This window comes from Coloeus monedula, assembly GCF_965178545.1.
Source record: "Coloeus monedula genome assembly, chromosome: 6".
In the NCBI taxonomy this organism is placed as follows: domain Eukaryota; kingdom Metazoa; phylum Chordata; class Aves; order Passeriformes; family Corvidae; genus Coloeus; species Coloeus monedula.
In genome coordinates this window covers 40,885,170-40,906,368 of record NC_138786.1, presented here as the reverse complement: position 1 = coordinate 40,906,368, position 21,199 = coordinate 40,885,170, and the positions used below count along the sequence as shown (strand labels likewise).

General features: G+C 36.3%; 1 protein-coding gene across 2 annotated transcripts in view; it reads left to right on the top strand.

Moving 5' to 3' along the window:
- The window catches only part of SEC23A (SEC23 homolog A, COPII coat complex component), a 28,712-nt gene extending 10,494 nt beyond the window's left edge, over window positions 1-18,218 (top strand). For both annotated transcript variants that reach the window (XM_082282718.1, XM_082282717.1), the window contains exons 10-20: window positions 1,154-1,277; window positions 2,422-2,502; window positions 4,219-4,308; window positions 5,557-5,663; window positions 6,641-6,794; window positions 7,528-7,605; window positions 8,561-8,722; window positions 10,184-10,270; window positions 11,738-11,893; window positions 12,473-12,538; window positions 16,770-18,218. In XM_082282718.1, coding sequence (XP_082138844.1) covers window positions 1,154-1,277; window positions 2,422-2,502; window positions 4,219-4,308; window positions 5,557-5,663; window positions 6,641-6,794; window positions 7,528-7,605; window positions 8,561-8,722; window positions 10,184-10,270; window positions 11,738-11,893; window positions 12,473-12,538; window positions 16,770-16,859 — 1,195 coding nt within the window. In that variant the 3' untranslated portion in view covers window positions 16,860-18,218. The remainder of the gene's footprint in view (window positions 1-1,153; window positions 1,278-2,421; window positions 2,503-4,218; window positions 4,309-5,556; window positions 5,664-6,640; window positions 6,795-7,527; window positions 7,606-8,560; window positions 8,723-10,183; window positions 10,271-11,737; window positions 11,894-12,472; window positions 12,539-16,769) is intronic.
- Window positions 18,219-21,199: the final 2,981 nt, after the last annotated feature.

Here is a 21,199-nt window from a genome sequence, read left to right as displayed (position 1 = left end):
GTTTGAATAACACGGATATCTTTTAAACAGAGTATTTATCAGATATGCTGTTGCTGTTTTTCTCTGTGTATTTGTGTAAGTGGCAGGTTTCAGTAACGATAAGGACCTGTCATCCTTATTTTTCTTGTTCTTCAGAGTGGTACAAAACCCTCTGTTATTCTTTCTGTCTTGTTTATGCTGTTCTTTTTATATATTGTTGTTTATAGGTTCAGCTAGTGGTTTAGATGACTATCAGGTACAGCTCCTGAGTTTCAGGCCAGCTTGGTCATGCTAATCACTGCTTCTCTTCAGAGCTGTATATATAGCCTTAGCTTGGGAACCTTCACTGTTCAGGCTATTCATGTTTAAATTTGACTTCACCTGCATATTGACACCTATTCCTTTTCTGCATCAAACTCAAGTTATGTTTTTGTTTATACTGTTTTGCTCTTTCTGTCTGCTCGTGTGACTCACCCTGTTTCTGTAGCCTTAATGTATAGTTTGTTTATTTCTCATACAGCTGTTCCATTTTGGTTCTGGTTACATCCTGCATACGGGGAGGAATTTCTGATTCTATCCATGTCTATTTTCTTCTATTTTTGAGTATCCACCTGGAAACTTCTTTTGGGTGTAATGTTTGACCTACTAAAAGGTTTCAATTAACATTTTTTGATGACTGAAAATAATATCTCCCATTACTATTTTCTAAAGGCAGGGTATGATATTTCACGACAAGTGGCAACTGTTGCAGTTACATCCACAGAGTACTGCTAAGCATAAAAATAAATCATGCTTCTTGAGCACAGATTTAACCCTGAGATAATGAGTGAACTACACAAAATACTGTAGTTTGGAATAATAAATATTAAAAGTAAACTGACTGTGTGACAGGACCTTGAGACATCCTTAGTGTTGAAAGTCCAGTATAGTATTTTCCCAGTGAAAGATTTTGTTACATAATATAATGACTTTAAGATGCATAGGGCAAAAAGCTCACTTAAAAATTTGATCCTTAACATTGTAGGAAGTACTAATTTTACATTAGTCTGTTTTATGAAGGTAAAAATATGTCTCACAATGAACTGTCTTCAGTTTTAGTCTTCAGTAAAAATGAGCTGTATAAATAATCTATTTTAACTCACGAGTTTTGCTTGTTTTTTTTGTTGTTGTCTAGAGGCTACATGGTAATGGGAGACTCTTTCAATACATCATTATTCAAACAAACTTTTCAGAGAGTATTCACTAAAGATATGCAAGGACAGTTTAAAATGGGATTTGGCGGCACATTAGAAATAAAGGTAAGCATACAAAAATGCAGTCTGTTAGTGAAACAGTGGAATAGGATTGCTACAAACTGTGGAATCTTTGCTCTTTTAAGGAAATCTTTAGGAACATGCTCAACAGATGTATTAAGATTGGCCTGTACATAGCTGTTACTGCCTAGCTATCTTTCTGCAGTTCTGTGATTCTGTAAATGCGAGTTAGGTATAATGGTAGTTCCTTCTCACCTTGCATTCAGTGACAGCCAAAAGAGAGACTAAAGTAAAATAAATGTCTCCATTAGAAACTCAAAATGCTGTGACCTTAGATTTTGGTATCTGTGGTTTCTTGGTTTTAGATAGGTCAGTTTCTCTGCATAGTCCAGGACAAATTTTCTTTCATTTTCCATCCTTATCAAAATCCACTCTGGCATTTTAACAGTGTCGTTTTTTACCTCCCCCATTGTGAGAAGCTTAGAGCTGAATATGCTGTAGGTTCAGGCACTGTCTTCTTTGATGTTTCTTGAAAAATATTACTGTCCCACTTTGTAAAAGGATATGAGACTATTTTCATAATTGGTAAAATTCTGTTTAAATTTTTACTACTAGGACAAATAGTTGAACCCTCTTCTTTTTGTATACATATTCATGGGGATTTTGTTGAAAGATCCTGGAAAATGTAAAAAGGGAACTCCAGTTCTAGCGGGACATACAGATCACTTCAAACAGGACAGTGACATTGGAAGAATGTAAATAACTGGATCTTGCTTTTAGCTAAATATGTTTAGGACATAGAGTATAAATTCCTTGTCAGGTGTGTGTAAGCTTATTTTGCTAGTCTTCAGTTTTAATCTTACCTTTGAATATTTTAATCCTTTCATTAGAAAGGAAACATTACCCAGTATACTTTATAGGCTCTTATGTTTATGAATAAAGCAGCCTTTCTTGATGTTTTAATTTATGTTCATGCTGTTGTTTAAGATACACTAATTGGTATAGCAAACAAACGTAATTAAGAGTAGAAACTGAAAAGTGTCTCCAAATGTATCAAGCCTTATTATATGTGTAACCTTCCCTAAAGGTATCAGTAATCTGTGTTGAGGTTTCAATTATCTAATGATAAAATGAGACCGAATTATTTAGCTATGCCATGTTAATGTATATTTTTATTTGAAATATGAAGACTTCAAGAGAAGTAAAGATTTCTGGAGCGATTGGACCCTGTGTCTCTCTCAACTCTAAGGGACCATGTGTCTCAGAAAATGTAAGTAAACTTCGCTAAAAATGAAGGTAATATTCTACTATGGAAAAATAGGATTTTAGATTTCTGGACTTGAAGAGAGGCTGAAACTTTTCCATAAATGGAACAAAATGTTCAGTTTTTACTGATTTTTAAACTAAATACGTGCAAGCTCGCATTCATTACTAGGTCAGATTCAATTGTATTAGACCTTGCAGATCCCTTGTTACTTATTAGGTATGTCCACTTGTTTAGATTGTTTAAATTTGATTGCTTTAAACTTACTATACAGAAGTTACATGATGATGTAGCAGAAACCGAGTAGATAGTGAGTTAGCATGCTGTATTGTTAAAATCAGAGCTGTCTCCTTTTATCCAAAGAGAACCATGAAAATACATTTTTTAGGAAGAATTGACAGAACAGGAAGGCACAAGAGTTTGGAAACATCCCTTTTATCTTGACTCTGTCTTCCCATTTTTGTAGCTGTTTCACCAAATGCACATTTAATTAATTGATTGGAAGATCCAACCATTGTGGGCTCCTGAAGTAATGCCTTTAAATTATATTAGACTTAAATCATCACTTATTTTCTTATCAGATAATATTACTAACTTTTGATTACCAATAAAAAATCCCAATTCCTGCAAGTGACCAAAATGTCTTGTGTTTGAGAAGTCTCACTTTTGTTCCTAACAGTCTGCATAACAGAGCACTTCCCAGTTTGAAAATGCTCACAAATGGCCTGCTTTAATAAGCACATTTATTCCATAACTTATTTATGTTTGGATCTTTGTGAATATAAAAATTTCAATATAATCAGCCTTTTTTTTTTTTTTTGTGATCTGGTACTGATTTTTCTCATTTCATTGCCTGAAGAGATTGCATATATTTCAATAAAAGTTAAAAACACCAAAAATAAATTAAAGGTACATCTCATTTAAGCTACGTATCTATTTCATAGAAGGTAATAGGAAATTCAGTTTTGAGATTGTCTGTTGCTCTGCAGTTATATCATTAATTTATATTCCAACCCCCTTTTTGTTGAAATTATCTGAATTAAAATTTGAATATGAATAAAATGAGAGTGCATGTAGCTCATTTCAGTGATAACTGGACAATTCCTCTAGCTATAATGCTTTCAAGTGAATACAGGTGCAGTGGCAATATTGTCAGCATAGTTTTCCTTAAATGTTTTATTTGGCTTCACTGTGTCCATTATGGATGATGGATTACTTTAACTGGTTTTACTGGATATTTATGTTGCTTTGATGCCAAAAAGGAATTGTCAGTTGAAATACATTGCTATCTGTGTAGTTACCTTGATAGTTACTAGAGAGTGTGTCACTACATGAAATAAAGTGTGTAAGATTGCTTGCAGTTTTACTGCTGCACCTTAGAAGAGTCATTCTACTTACATGTGCTTTTTGCCTCTTTTGTGACTATAAGCAAAGTCTGGTACTTTTTCCTGTTTCTTGCATTTTCAAATTTTTTCTAATGCCAGCTCCTGATCTTTCTAATGTATTAATTGTTTAAAACAGTAGTCTCTTTTTTTTATTATTCCTACATTCAGCACTGCAGTTGCTTTGCAGGAGTGTTTGTCTGAGAAGATGGCAGAGTGACCAGGGAGAAAGCTTGTGACAGAGTAGTTGCAAACAGTTACCTATAATGGCTAGATGCTGTATTTCACAAACCAGGAAATACTTCTGGTTTATAAAAGTATTACAAAAATCTTTCTGCAGGAGATTGGAACAGGAGGCACTTGTCAGTGGAAGATTTGTGGTCTTAATCCTACTACAACACTTGCACTGTACTTTGAGGTGGTAAACCAGGTAATAAATATTTGTCTACTTGTCTACTAAATACAGTAATTTTATTCTAGGTGACTGTTGAAGCTTGTATTTTTGTATGATTTCCCCAAGCACAGTAGCAGGGATAAAAATGATGTTGCCACTTTGTGTTGTCAAAGTTTAGAGGTGGACACTAACTGCTTAATGATGGGCTAATCTTCTTCTTGTAAGTGATAATGAGAACTGAAGAACCTACTTATTTTGGATAAAGTTTATAGTCTCTAACTCCAAGTTTTTCTTTCAGTGTGTTACTTATTAAATGTATTTTAATTGCATTATATGAAAGTGCTGTAATGGGTATATTTAAAAGTGCTTTTCAGTATTTCTCTGATGTTTTAGTTACAAGGTAATTACTACATAGTGTTACATTTTAATGTATTGCTCAGTATTTGCAAGCAAAGATTGGTTTCATTGAAATGCATAGGGGCAAAAGAGGTTTCCTGTTTCCCTGCGGGGCTACTAGAAAAGAGGATGAAAACATGAGGAGCAAGTGTGCTACTCATTCTCACACCATTTCTTGTTCCAAGAAGCAGCTCAGGAACTGAGCTGACTGTAGTTTCTATATGTTTGGTATGCTGTATTTCATAGTTTGTTATCTATGCAGAGGTTTGAAAACTTGGAACTTACCTTAGCCGAGTTTCAATTCTACTTTTTTGCATATTTATGTTGGCTTGTTTTATTAGTAGCTCTAAAACCGGCCTAGTCACGGTGTGTAATAGTTGGTCTCAACTCTTCTCCTCTGAGTTGCTTACATAGTGTGTAAATCTGTATTTTCACTGAGCAGAGTTTTGAAATTTCAGTTTATACCTGGATTCCAATCTTTGTTTTGATAATACTATTGCAGATTCATTAGTCAACATTTTAGACTAGTATCAGTTTTCTTATCCTGTAATTCCAGTGAATCATATGGTGTTCAAATAGAATGTGATGGAACCAGGAATTACAAGGCCCCTTGGGAAAATGTTGTCTCTGTAAGGAGAGAGCATTGGTTGCTTTAAGGATATCTGGTGAAGCCAGCAACTGCTTCTAACACCCCTTAACAATCTCCAAGTTGATTATCTGTGTTTAATAAAGGTACTCAGTATAATAAAAACACCAGACAATGCATTTAAATAACTGGGGCTGCCTATTGCAAAGAATGTTAGAATTTTCTAGTAATTAGTTACAAGTTTTCAAATCATACTGTAAAATCTTGAGATTCCCTTTCATTTATTTTCCTTCTGTACTTAGCACAATGCTCCCATTCCTCAAGGAGGGCGTGGTGCAATCCAGTTTGTGACTCAGTACCAGCATTCCAGTGGACAGAGACGTATCAGAGTGACCACAGTTGCCAGAAAGTATGTTTTACTTGTGAATAATTTTTGAAAAGTCAGGAGATATATATATATATATATATATATGCCTTTTGCTTTGTAGATTTTGTAAGCAGTCTCTTGTTTGAGACAGTTGCCTCTTTTGTTCTGTGGACTGTTTCTTCTCTGAGAGGTTACAGTGGCTGTATAATGTTATTATAGCAGTGCTGTGAAGAAAGCCAAGTGATTTTAGACGAAGGGGAAGCTTTGAGTGAAATTCTGTGGCCTGAACTGAAGAGATGTTTGGAATGGCAAAAATCACTTCATAACTTAGCTTGAGAGTGCTAACTGCAGTTCAGTGGGATGTAAATACCTGGTATTCTGTGTATAACCATTACCTGCAGTTTCTTTGATTCGATATACTTTACAATTTTAGGAAATGATGTTTAATATCTTGAAGACATTTTTCAATGTCCAGTGACATTTATTTACTCTAAATTGAAGGAGATCATTGCTTGGTTAATTTGATGGAAAATTCAGTTTATTGAAAAAAGTACTGCCCTAACTGTTGATATGACTGTGTTGTTAACATAATTAGTTGTATTAGTAAAATCTTGGTGACTGATGAAACGGCTGATGAATAGTTTACTCTGTAAGCTAAAAAGAACTGGCAAAGTGCGCAAGAAAATTGCTTATGTGGGAATAGCGATTAGATGCATGGACGGTGTTTTCTGTAACAACCAATTCATTATTTAAAAAATATGATAGCTGTTCTATTAGTGACATTCTATTTTATTTCACTGGTTGCATGATATCTGTACAAATAAGGAACATTTCTAATTAAAGAACGGTTAACTGGGAGACTGCTTGTTTAATCTACCCAATAGATTTTTTGAAGCTTCAGCATGAGTTTATTAAACTGCTAACTGTTAAACTTTCTTTGCCTTAATTTTGAAGGAATATTTTGAGGTTGGATTTTTTCCTTTCACTGTGATGCAAATCCTTGTATTTTTATTTTGCAGCTGGGCAGATGCACAGACCCAGATTCAAAACATTGCTGCATCTTTTGACCAGGAAGCTGCTGCAATTCTCATGGCTAGATTGGCAGTGTACAGGGCAGAGACAGAGGAGGGGCCTGATGTGCTGAGGTGGCTGGACAGACAACTTATACGACTGGTAAAACGAGCTGTATTGAAAGAGTCAGATTGGTTTCTTGTTTGTGGACACATAAATGACTGCTGTTCAGTGATGGTTTCTTTTAAAAGCAAAAAATGAACGGAATGCTTAATTTCTACATGAGGCTATACAGAATTAACTAAGATTTTCTATTTTAAATTAAAAAAAGAGCAGGTATGTTTTCGGTTGATTTTTTTAATGTTTCCTCAGCACATGATAATTAAGAGGAATGTAGAGAAATTATAACATGTGATTAGCAGAAATGAAAGTTTTCTCTACTTTCTTCTGCTTATAATGATATTGTAGAGTAAGTATTTTTAGCAGAAAAAAAAGGCAAAGTATCTAGAAAAACCATATGGAATTTTTTTTTAATTTTCAAAAGTTCAATTTTCTGCTTGGCTTTTTAAAAATTTATTTTATTTTTTATTTGTAAGTAAGCATTTATTAATTATTTAATTTTTAACAATGTCTTCTGGGCTGTTTAATCATCTAACTCTGCTTAATGATTTTAGAGGGGAAAACAACCAACACACAAAGTTGTTGAAGCCTCGTATTCAAGAAAATGGCTGCTTGTTAAAGAGAGAACTTGTGTCAGTGTTTTTGCTAGGTTTCTGTTTGTTTACAAAGTTGTAAGCAGTACAAGTCACGTGCCTCTTAAAACCAAACTTACAGTAATGGCATGACCAAGCAACGTATATTTCTTAATATAGATTTTCTTTCTCATTTCCTCCAGTGTCAGAAATTTGGAGAATATCACAAGGATGATCCAAGCTCTTTCAGATTTTCAGAAACATTTTCACTTTATCCACAGGTAAGTTTGTCTATAGGAAGGTTTGTCTGTAGGGATAAAAGAGAATGCTCAGTGAAGAAAGAGTCCATGTAGCACTGAGTACAATAGGGCATATCAGGATGAACAGAACCCCTGCCCCCAACTACTGTCTGGCATGTGACATTAGGAAAATCACTTCTGTTGTCTGTGCTGCTGTGTCCCCTTTTGTCCTCTGCCCTTACAGTTAAATGTCTTAACTGTGTAAATTTTTTGTTTCTCCTACAATGCAATCCTTATCTCACCTGAATTTGTAATTCATTTAATGGCACTTTTTAAAGGGACGTTCTAATGAAGAAATTCAGGAAACATAAAAATGGGTTTGCTTTGTTGTTTCTCTCCCATGTGATTTATGATACTGAAAAGAAACACTTTTCTGTGAACTTGACCTTGACAGTATCAAACTTTGAATAGTTTCTTTGCTAATAATCCATTCTGATAAACAATAGCTCCAGACACTTCACTTTTGGACTCTTCATACACTCCCATGATATTTCTGTTTCAGTTACCTACTGATCTGTCTGTAGGTGTTAGGTGTTGCGTAGAGATTGAGTCAGCATGTGGAGAATTTGTTTCAGCAATGAAATCATGCTTTTACTAGCAAAGTTTGACTTTGCTATGGTTAATGTTTCTTTTTCTGTTCACGTGCTGCAACTTACTTCATTCCAGAACATCCACCTCCCTCATAGGAACAGTAGAACTTAAGTAAAGGAAGGATTTCAAAGCTGCTTTGTAGGTTTCCCCATTCTGATGCCTCTCTTACTGTCATGGGAGTGTGTAAAAACTGGCAAAGGTGCATATACAAATTAGAAATTGTAAAGGAGTTGGAATTCAGTTTTGTTGTGGCATTGGTCTCATGTAGTTCGTGGAAAATATTTTCTCCATGTAGAACTGTCCTTTTTATCTGTCAAAGTTCAAACCAATGGTTCTTGTTTTCCAGTTCATGTTTCACTTGAGAAGATCTCCTTTCTTACAAGTTTTTAACAACAGTCCGGATGAGAGCTCCTACTATCGTCATCATTTTATGCGTCAGGATCTAACCCAGTCTCTTATCATGGTTCAGCCAATTCTTTATGCCTACTCTTTCAATGGACCTCCAGAGGTATCAGTAAAATAACTCCGTAGTGGGTTAAAAGGTGCTTTGTTGAGAAAGAGGTGATTGCTGTCTTCACTGTTACATGTTACAAAATGTATTGGTTTAAAATTTATTGTATGAGAAAGAACATTCATTTAATTTTAAACAGCTATGAACAAGGCATATCTCAGAATTCTCATGTAGCAGTCTGGAGAACAAAAGTCACTTTGTAAAGAGGTTATGTTTTAAACTAAAGGATGGTACTATTTTTTAGTTTTTGAGAGCATTTTTTGGTTTTGTGGTGCCAGAATGTAAATGTAAACAAAAATAGTTTTATTTAAAAATGTACTTTTGCTGTTGCCTGAAAGAAAAGTTGAGGTTTTTTTTTAATGTACAAAATTTCCTCTATTTTAATGCCTTAATCCAAAGTTTCTAATTTTGATATGGTTCCCATTATGTGTAGATTTAGTACAGAATCTTCCAGGTGACCTTGTCATGGCACATTCTGTATAAACCTAAAATAAAAAGCTGGTCTTCCAAGAAGCTCCTGGAAGAAGTGTCAGACAGCAGATAACAAAAGTTGTCTGTTACTTAAAAGAGAATGAGGCAGTGAAAACGAACGTAGTAGTTAAGGATCTTGGCAGGTTGGATTTCTAACTTTTTTATAGGAATTTTTTTTTTTTTAGTATATTCATGGGGATATAAAAAAAGACTTTAGAAGTGGCGTTTAAATGAAAGTAGTAAGGTGGTTTGTGAAGAGCAGCTTGCAAGTGTAAGATCACTCTCCCATGTATGAAAAACAAGTAGTTCCATTGGTGATTGAAAGAGAAATATGATTAAACAGGAGCTGATGTCTCAGTGTAGAATGAATAATAATATTTTTTTCTTGATTCTTGGAATAGTTGATATTTTTGTTATCTCTAGTAATACTGATTCAATTAAATCATACAGCACCAATACAGTGTCTCCACCCTTAAAAAGGTGATTTGAAACCTTAAATATTACATTAAATTTCATAAATCATGAGTATTTACTATATACAGTATTGGGGGATATATATGCACAGTAATAATATGTTGCAAGAACAAGACTAAAAAAAATCCCAAACAACTCACAAACCCCAAATCTTGTATTTGAATAACTGCTGAATCCTTATGCATTGAAATACAATTCAAATTAATGGCATTGTATGGGTAAATAGGGAGGTAATTGAAAGACTAGAAAAGTGCATGATAATGAAAGGGGTTTCAGCTCTTGAATACATTTTTTATTACTTTCATGAAGTTTTATATATAGAGTCAGGCAGGATAACTTCAGAATGAGGTTGTGTGGGTTGCCGATGTGGAACATGAAAAGGAGCAAATACAGAGCTTTAGTAAGTGATTGAAAAAGTTCCTAAGATTCAGTTACTGATTAAAAAATCTGGCAATGCCATCTAATTGCTCAGTTCATCCACTGATAATTTTTAAATTTATTTTTAAATCTTAGCCTGTTCTTCTGGATAGCAGCAGCATTTTACCAGATCGCATTCTCCTTATGGACACCTTTTTCCAAATCCTTATTTATCATGGAGAGGTAAGAGTTGTCATTTCTTACATAAATTTTTTCTGTAGGAGTGCTACATTATGGAAGTCACTAGAAGTCAGGCTCCAATTCTAATGGACCTCAGTTCTTGACCTCTCTTCTGCATGGCTGACAGCAGAGTCCCAGTTTGTGTTTGTAGTTTGGTAGTTTAACACGTCTATATGCAAATACCTGACATGACTTGATGTTTTGGTCCTGTTTCTTATGATGAGTTTGAGATTAATTAGCTTCAATATGCAGAGTATTTGTTTAGATCAATATTTTTTCTACTTTAGAGCGTTATACCCTGCCTCGCCTTCCTCCCCACTTTTCACTCCTTTATTTTAGATTGGTTTAAATTGGTTCTTCAGGGACAGGAAGTCAGAACAGCAAGTTCTATAGTCACCCTTTATCTGTACTGTCCTGGAGGAATGGAACTGCACCTGGCAGTTAGGCAGGTAGACATTCCTTAGTAATATAAATTAAAGTGCTTGTGACTTGCTGGTGCTCTGCCTTCCTGGAGAAATTGAGCTACTGCTTTTTACTACTTTGCGAATGGTTCACAGCTGAGAATTTGAAAAATACTGTTCTGGATCACATCCTTGTAGCTGCACTGATAAAAATATTTACTAAACTTCAACACTTCTTAAGTAGCAGAATGTTATCTCATTTTTGTAAGGTGCTTTCAGTAAGCAGCAGTGGTGGGCTGCTCCCTGAGGGAAGGGGAACAGGGAGCAAGCATCATTGCAAGGCAGGCAGGGTCTTACCACTGAGGACCTGTCCCCACTGTACCTGAGCAAAACAAGCAGAGCAGTTTTGAGCAGTAGCCAGACTAAGCCTTCAGTCCAGATCACCAGACAAGTTGATGGGGATGAGGGAGGTCCAAGTTCTGGCTATGAGGTCAAGTCTCTGAGTGGGGGTCCACATCAGTCAGGTACATGGCCTGGTACAGGTATGTGGCTCAGACAGGAGCCAGGAATGAGACCTTCAGTTTAAGAGCAGCTGCCAAGCAGAAGAGGGAGGAACCCCTGCTGAGGGTCCCTCCAGGTCTTTCCTAACAACTGCCTGTATCCGTGAGCTGACCTTGAGCAGCCAGCTTCACTCCTAGAGGGTGGGGAGGTTGTGCTACAGACTGTGAAAGATACCAGTGTAAATACTTCTCATGTATCATAGACATGCATATTAGAGAAGTGTAAATGATATCATTGACCTCCTCCAAACAAAATATTTGGCATATAAAAGATGACAAAAAAGAGTAAATACAAATGGACCACACATTGTTAAGAGTTTGAAAAAAAAAAAATCTATTGGCATGTTACTTGCACATCTTGGCTTTTAAAAATTAACTTGCTATAGGGCAGAAAGGGATGAGTGATAGAAGAGGCGAGCAATGGCACATTCTCCTTTGAAAAGACCTGTGTATCCTCTAAGAAAGTTGGGCGAATCAGTTCTAAACTTCTGTCTTTCCCCTGTCCCCAGACCATAGCGCAGTGGCGTAAGTCGGGGTACCAGGATATGCCAGAATATGAGAATTTCCACCACTTGCTACAAGCTCCAATAGATGATGCCCAAGAAATTCTCCATTCCAGATTTCCAATGCCCAGATACATTGATACAGAACATGGAGGAAGCCAGGTATGGTGAAGTATATATTATATAATCTGGAAAATGATGTGTTAATTACGTTGTGAGATATTTTTGGTAGTAAGCATGCATTTCTGTGCTAAAATATACATAAATTGCAAATCAATGTTTTGAATTTTAAAGCTTTTATAGAGCAAGATATTTAAGAGTAGGTTTCCCCCTAATTTATGAATCCTGCTATTTATTATTATTTCAACCGTACTGGCTTGGACTCTGATTCTTTGAGTAAGGTGTGTAGGGCAGAAAATACAGTACTTGTCTGGGTCTTTGAACCAATACCAGAATTACTCCTTTGTGTTATTTTTTTAAAACTTACTAATTAATGTCTTGTTGATACTCACATTTGCTTGCTAGTGCTTGAAAAAGACAAAAGCTTGTTTTCAGAAAGTTGTTAGCAGTTCTTCATTACAGCTGTGGAGTCCAGTGAGTGGCTTTGTTTACAGAGGTGCTGTTTGCAATGTCTGTATCTCTAGATAATAGAAATGACATATTTCATACATACGCAACTTTTTTCTAAGTGCGGGAAAATTCTATTTGAGAAGATTAATTTATTGTCTTTACTTTTTAAAGGCTCGTTTCCTGCTTTCAAAAGTAAATCCCTCTCAGACTCATAACAATATGTATGCGTGGGGACAGGTGAGTATGAATCTGCTGATCAAACTTGTATGCATGAATTTTTCCCCCTATTTCAGAAGGCAAGTGGCACATTATGTACATATAAGTAATAATTCGAAGTTTTGAAACTAAAAAAAAAGTGCAGTTTTGGTCTGATGTGACCAAAATTACAAAAGCTAAGAAAAATGGGCTTTATTTCTTCAGACAGAAATGATCTGGTTTACTATTTTAAGCTTCTGTTAGGCTGCTTTCATGTTTAGCCTAATTTATTAGACAGTGTTATCTTAAGACTATGGGTTTGATGTTTGCCTGATAGAGCCCCTCCAAGGACTTTCACTGAAACAGTTTTGCGAAGTCAAAAGTAGAGAGTTTATTGAGGCAACAGATAAAAAGATTTGGAATAGTCACTGATAAGTGCACTTACTGCCTTAGCACTAAGTATACTAAGGCTAGACAATGATTGAGTAAGCTAAGTTTACAATTTACAATTCATTAAGCTTAACTTCACCAGTAATTAAGTTTAGTTTCATTCTGCTAAGTAGCAGAGAAGCAAATCTTACCAAAGAGTGTTCCTGCTTTGGAGGGAGAGGGGAACAAAACCCATCAACCTGTCTTGAGAGGTAGAATCATATTCTTGTCCACACCATGGAGGACTTCAAATACCAATTTTATACCTGCTGTAGTCAAATAGGATTGGTTCCCTGTTGCTGCCATAAAAGATTTTCATATTGGTGGGTGTGTTTTTTCTTAAATAAACAAGTGACAGTGAGGGCTTAGGTAGCTTTGGCCGGGCTGAGCTGTCTTGTGGATGAAAATGTGTGTGTATTGCTCGAGGGCAGAAGAGAACTGTAACACTTCTGTGTCGCTTCTTCCTCCACCTGGCTGAGCCATTAGTAAGGCTGCTTGACATTTGCCTGGCGGCCTCCTCTTCAAGTCAGCATGTTGCAGCCTTGTATTGTTACCTCCTTGTCCACCTGTCTCACAGAGCTTTAGATCTCATCCCTGTAAATACCTTCAAAATACTGGAAATGAGACTGCTTACCACACAAAGTCTAAGAGACTTTCTTGCAATAGGGGAAATAGGTGTTGAAGGTAGTTATAAGCAAGAACTGGAAAATACACCAGTGCCAGTGTACTGACATTTTCCAGAATTTCTGTGGCCTGTTTGACCAGGAATCAGATTTCAAGCCTTGTCTTTAGGAAGGAAGTTATGTTCAGAAGTTAAACATTCTGTAGCAGCTTGTATTCTTGAACGTTGCATCTCTGTTCCATGTTCCCCTTCCACATTCAGCTTCTGTAGTGGGAAGAGAAACACTGCTGTGGGTAAGTGCTAGTGCAGTGTCATCTCCTCATGCAAGTGTAATGGCATCAGACATTTGAAGCTGTGTATTAACTGTGCTCTTAGAGTACTTTGCTAAATGGTGTACAGTGTTGAAGTCATGAGTGAGAAAGCTCTGTAGTAGTTTTATGGCAGTCATCTTTGTCAATAAGTTTTATCAGGGTACATTTTCCTAGGAATGAATTTGTTTAATGAAGCTTCTGGCAGTGAACATCACTGAGCTCCAGAGTGAAAATACTTGAAAATTCTGTACTGAGTCAGGTCCAGCACAATTTGAGCACAAATCCCAAATTCTTTTGCTTCCAAACTTGATAATCTAACCAGCAGTTTGTTAGTCCTTCTCTTCATCATGTTTCCCTTTGACATACACACAAATCTTATAGTTTGGAAGATCTTATTTTTAATCTAAACATTACCTGGAATTTTTTTAAGTTTTCACATTTCCGGCAGTACAGGACAACAGTTTACTGCTTGTTTAATTAATAAGCAAATGAAATAGTATTCCAAATATAAGCGCAAAAAATTTCTTTAACTGATCTGTAAGATAATTTTTCATGCTGGATAGATGATACGTCTTGCAAAAGATAGTTGTCTATTTTAATGCTGAAAAGAATTCAGTTCTAGGGTAACATAAGAAATGGTGTATTAACCACCTGGGGGCATTGCAGTGTGTGTGCTCAAGATAATATGCTCTTGTATTTGCAGGTTTTTTGTGAAAAAAGTTGAATCAAGTACTAATTATAAAATGAGAAATGTGATATCTGGGAGAAATTTCAAACTGTTTTGCATCTTGCTCTTTTTTTCTCATGACCTTCATGATTGTTTCATATTTTATTTTGTGAACAACTGAAAGTCACATTGACCTGAAGAGGGCACCCACACACCACTGAAAATGTATTTCAGGCGGTGATGAATTGCCTAGTTCGGTTTTTAATATTTTAAGTAAAGGTTTTCTTCAAACTTTAGCAGGCAGGTAGGTGCCTTACTAGTATAGAAAGCATTTCCAGAAAACAACGATAAACTTTTTGTGCATTTCCATTATGTGGTTGGTGTTTGAAGATGCAGTTGAAATTTTCAAAAAGGACCTGTGAATGCTGATTGACAGCTGCTGAACATGAGCCAGTGTGTGCCCAGGTGGCCAAGAAGGCCACTGGCACTCTGGCTTGGATCAAGAATATTGTGTCTAGCAGGACCAGGGAAGGGATCATCCTCCTGTACTCAGCGCTGGTGAGGTCACACCTTGAGTCCTGTGTTCTGTTCTGTGCTTCTCACTGCAAGAAGGATGTTGAGGTGCTGGAGTGTGTCCAGAAAAAGGAAATGGAGCTGGTGAAGGCTCTGGAGCATAAGTCTTTTGAGAAGCAGGTGAGCGAGTTGGGGGTGCTTAGTTTGGAGAAAAGGAGATTCAGGGGAGACCTTATCACTCTCTACAGCTACCTCAAAGGAGCCAGGTAGGGGTTGGTCTCTTCTCACAGGTAACAAGCAATAGGAAAAGAAAAAATGGCCTCAAGATGCCAGAGGACATTTAGATTGGGTATTAGAAAAAATTTCTTCATAGGGAAGGATTGTCAAGCATTGGAATGGACTGCGCAGGGAAGTGGTAGAGTCACCATTCCTGGAGGTATTTAAGAGACGTGTAGATGTGGCACTTAAGGACATGGTTTAGCAGTGGGTTTGGCAGTGCTGGATTAGTGGTTGGGCTCAATGACCTTAGAGGTCTTTTCTACCTAAATGATTTTGTGATTCTTAAGTAAGAGATCTCAGACATAGCATTTGACAGGCTTGGAAGTAGAGCATCCTTTAATCTCATCTTGTTGCCATCAGATGATAGATAATTTAGTATGCCTTCCCTGAGAGTGGCTGTGTATTGTAGTGATCCAAGAAATCTTGCTGTACTTGATCGTTAACTGGGAACTGTTTCTGGCCAGTTCTCAGGAAACGGCACCAGTTCTGAGCATCCTTGTTAAGACTTTTATGTCTGTCTTTTGGAAGACTTTACAAGAGTTCTGACAGCTCTGGTTTAATTTGGAGATACGGATTCTTAGTACCTTTGAAAACATTGAATTGTTGAGATTTATAGGAATTCTTCTTACATCTGTAAATGGAAGTAGTGGTAGACTGGTCTCAAAAAAACTTAAGGGAGTTACTATGTAATACTTGCAGAGTTGCCAACTGCTGGTTTGAGTGTAAATTTGTTCAAAAATAGTAATTAAAACATGACCATTTTGAAATTCTTGGATTTGTGAAAATACTTCTGAGGTCAAAAAGTAAATTGCAAGAATCCACCCAAAAGGTTTTTTCATATCTTTTGTGATCTGATTGCTTGTGACTTTCAGATGCTTTTGGTCGTTCTCTGAGGTGGTACAGAGCTACAGGAGAGAATAGGCCCAGCTCTCTTTTGGAAAGCTATATGACCTTCCCTTGGTGACAAATCAGACCCTTAGGGGATTTGTTTCCTCCTTTCACCGTTCTGATATGTCTGAGCTTCACTGAGTGATACTGATTTGTTGGTTGTCACTTGCATGTTACTGTTTCTCTCCCTTTTGCTCTACTGAGGTAGGAATGATGCAGGAACTGTCCCATGGAAAGTTTGTAAGTTAATACTTGGCAGCTGTCAAAAAACTCTAGAGTTGTGTATGGCTGATGTAAAGATCCTGCGATACAGCAAGTCATTGCTGTATGTGTTAATATGTAAGAGAATGTAGTTGTAGTTTATGCTGGAATTCATGCAATGTATGAAAATTTATGTAAATGTACAGTCTGCTGGGATTTTTTGTCAGAGAATTTCGACAATGATACGCTTCTAAGATCTTGCTAAATTTATAAAATGTTTATTCCATGGAACATACTGTGCCTTAAAATGCTTTTTCTTCACAATGTGTATAATCAGTTCTTCTTTTTTCCCTTATTTCGTAGGAGTCTGGAGCACCCATTCTTACTGATGATGTCAGCTTACAAGTATTTATGGATCATCTGAAGAAACTCGCTGTCTCTAGTGCTGCCTGAGATTCTGCAGTGCGTGGAAGGCACAGACAAACTGCGGCCATATTTCAGCTTTTTCCTCCTTTACCCTTTTCCGTGTCTCTCTTGACAGAATGCTCTGATATGCACAAGCTGCCTGACTAGATGTAAAGCAGTGTTGTTTTCAAAGAAAAGCTTTTGTTATCAGCAAATGTTTTAATGTGAACTGCAGTTTTTAAAAATCACAGGTAGTAGATTAAGTTATTGGCAAATAACTTCAGGAAAAAACCAGTCATTTCGGTTACTGTGGTACTAAAATTACTTTGAGATCATTTGCAACAACTTCGAGATGTGATTTCAGTTTCTTGTTTAAATGGTTGGGGTTGATTATGCTCTGCATAAAAGGCCCATTGAACAATAAAGGAAATCTTTGGTGATGTCTGGCTTTCCAGACTGTCATATAATTACTTTTGCTTACTCAATTTGAGCATGAAGTGAACAAAGCTACAACAAAAAGCATATAAGAATAGTATTAACTCAATCTTTTGATTCAGGCTTATGAACTTTTATTTCCTGCAGAGATGATATTGTTCATGTATTGTTTATTTTAGGGGTATTTAATTTCAAGTATTTCTTCCCATTTACCCGATTTGATTCTTTGGGAACAGAGTTTTTCTTTATTTCAACATAAAGAATTTGAACTGAAAAGGTATAAAATCCACTGTTGCACAAAATTTAAATCCACATGTATTGTGACCAAAGTATCTATTATCAAACACAGTAACAGGTGAATATGCTCAAAAGTTAACACTTTCTGCTTGAGCTAAGAAGAAATCCTACACTACCAAAATGAACTAAGAGTACAGCCTTGATTTTTGTCTTGGTGAGTATACTTAAAAATAAAATTTACCTTTTTTATTGTTGCCTTATAATGTTATTACACTAATGCATGACACTGCACATCTGCTTTTTGTTTCTGCATCCTTTTTGTTATGAATTCAACAGGCTATAGTTCTTGTTGAAACAGTATTACGTAGAATATGATGTAATTAATTTGATATTTAGTTCACACTTGATTTTTTTGGGGGTGGATAAATTAGTAGGCTTTCCCATTTACTTGTTGAAGTTTACGCATAAACCAGATGTTTACATAGGTAATACAACATTTTGAGAAGCAAAGATGTGAAGTGTGGTAGTGGGCAATAAAAAATTGTGCCAAGTCTAAAGGAATAGAGAGTTCATAGGAAATTCAGTTGTTTATTGGTGTGATAGACATGAGGGTGGTTTTTCTGTTTTCTGTAAATTCTTAAAAACTTGATTGAATCATTTGCTCTCCATTTCTTTGATCTAAATGAGATGAGCTCCTTTTGCCACAATGCAAATAAAATACATGTTTTTCTCTCACTTCTTGTATTTATTGTGCTGGTTTATGTCAGTTCTTGAAATAAAATGTGGAAATAAAGGTAGTAGTGATAAAATTTAGAATAATTTCACCTTTTTTTTCATGTAATAATTGGTATCAAACTAATTTAACTTCCAGAGGTACTGAACAGTTTATGCTAGTGGCAGTTTAGAAAGTGATAATTCAGTAGCCTTTTTGACTTTCTTTTGTTTTAGCTAATAAACAGCCTAAATTTTCTTTTAACACCAAATATGTCCAGTTTACTTGATAGTTAGGTACAGTTTGCCTAATAAATCAAGTCATCACCAAGTCATGATAACGAATGGGGTTTTTTGTGCTTTCTTTCCTACCCTTTAACCAGCTTTCACCTTGTAATGGCTATTTTAAAACCAATTTCTTAGCAACATTAGCTTATCAAGTATTTAACATTGTCAAAGACTTTTTGGAAATCCAAATATGTCTGATGTATCACCTTTATCCTCCTGCTTATTCACCTATTCTGAAGACTCTATGGTTAGTGAGATAGAATCAGCATGCTTCTTAGGAGGGAAAAACCTTTCCAAAATGTCCAGTGGTCTGCCAGTCATCTGGCACAGTGACTGTCTGTAATTGTAGTTAAAAGTGTTCACTGGCACATCTGCCCTTCCATGTCTCACTTCCTTTAGAACTCCTTAGTGAAGGCCATCCAGTCCTGGTAACTTGCAACATCTAATTCATCTACTTAATCTAATATCTCTTGCACACTGGCATAGGTCAGGTAGGTGAGCTACAGGAGGGGACAGAAGCCATTTGTTCACTGAGAATTGATCAACATTTAAAATAATGCATTGTAGGGTTGCGCTACAGGAGAAAGTGGTTTAAAAAAGATAAATTGCTACAATTTGAAGTCCTTGCTAATGTCTGTATTACTCGGTTTCTTGGTGAAGAGTTTCTACCAATCTCCAATATCTGTGACACTCAAGGTTGGTCTATTTATGATTGCTTTGAATATTTGCTTTTGGCTGGAAACAGATCGGAAATCAGAGGAAGAGTTGGTCAAATGTTTTTGAGAAAAAGACTTGGAAGATGTAGCCTTTTGCAGAATAAAGTTGCTGACAGAACAGTTGCTGACTGTTCTGTTAAGGACTGGCAAGTTAAAAACTGAAAATTACCCTTGGAAAGTCAGAGGTAGGGGAACAAGCAGACAGGTGCTGCTTTCTCCACCTTGTTAGGCAGGCTGTGATTAGAACAGTGCGAGATCTGTTCTTGATCTCAAGTTCCTCACTGGACATACATAGGCCTGAAGCATTGCCATATGGGAAATACGTTTGTCTCAGAGAGCAACATGGGAGATTCTGAAGTTAAAGGTTTGCCAGGATCATAAAATCAGATGGAACTCATAGCAATGCAACAGCTGTTGGTGTTCTTTGATATTCTTGTGTCTGGTGTTAGGACATACAGAAAAGCACGTTGTGATTGACAGTGTTTATACAGTGCCTGGTTTATAAGGTGCTTAGTTCTAACCTGCTGCCTTTTTCTCTGCGCGCCTTTACAGGCTGTATGTTCTACAAAACCATCGAAATTTTTCTTCTCTTTCCAGTGCCTTAAGTCCTGAACTTGAGTCCATTTATTATATATATATATATATATATATATATGCCATTGATGTGTTTAGATCAGCCCACAACACAAAGCTCCTGTGGTCAGTGTCTTAAGAGATTAGATAAAAGTTTCCTGGACCTTTTAAGTGTGAAAGCTACCCTTCATTCAGGAAGAGAAATGGTCGTTAATTATTTTGAAACAAGCCATTTTGAGCAATAGAAGCCATCATCTAAAATGTGGATGATAATTTAATATATATAAAAACCTTTAAACTCTGAAGTATTTCTGACTGGATCTCAAAACTAGAATTGTTGCTATCCACACAGGTATTTAAGTGTGCTGGAAGGAAGGTCAGAACATCCTTGACAGTGCTCTGCTCTTTCACTAGCAAGACATCAAGCCTCTGCTGTTTGGTTTTTTGCTGACTCTAAGCTGTTGTGATAAATAGCCTGGCTTGTCCAAGAGGCTGCCCCTGATTTACAGGACTGTGACTGGAACAGTCAGTATGTTAAGAACCTTTGGAAATACTTGACAGTAATTTAATCTGTTACAATACAGCTTCAGGATCTCTTTTTTTGGAGAGTCTAGGATTGGGATTTTTTTAGCTACTCTGTTTCACATTTTCTGGTTTTTTTTTAATACCAACCGTTAATAATTTTATTTCCTTTTCCTGGGATAAAAAGGAGTGGATTGTTAACTGTAGACTGTCTTCTCGTGCTTGGATGGGATAACTCCCAGGTTTAGGCACAGATTTAACAAGCTCAACCAAAATTTGAAGTTAAGTTGCGTAAAGGCAAGTGGATTTGCCTAGAAATAAAAATACTGTCAAATTCCTAGAACTTCACATCTTGGTCTGTGGAACTGTGACATCAATGAGTGGGCCTATGGCTGCCATCAGTGTTAGGAAAATTGCATTTTCCAGTGTTCCCTCTTTTCCTTGGTTGAATAGAATAGTTGGTGAACAGTGATGAGAAGCCTATCCTGTTCACCCAGGTCTGAGGCAAATGACTATGTTACCTCCTGTCAGATTGTGAAACACAATAGAATTGAGCTCAGTTTAGCTTTTGGCATTTTGTGTTCATACAAAAGTTAAATGTTACATGAAAGCCAACAAGCCTGAACAGAACAGATGGAAAAATTAATGAAGCTGTTTCTCTGCTCTGAATTTAATCTGAAATCTTGGTTAAAATAGCAGATTGTTCCTAATAGTGTAAGCTTTTGTCTGAAGGAAGAACTGCGATGCTAAAAGATAAACAATTGGATCAATGTCCATAAATTGATTTTTGGCAAAAATTAAGCAAAATAATCACTGCATACTTTAACAAGGGAGGCTGTCTCCAGTTCCTACAGATTGTCCATTTTGTGTGTCTTTCCATCCTTTTCTATGACTGCCTGGAGGTAT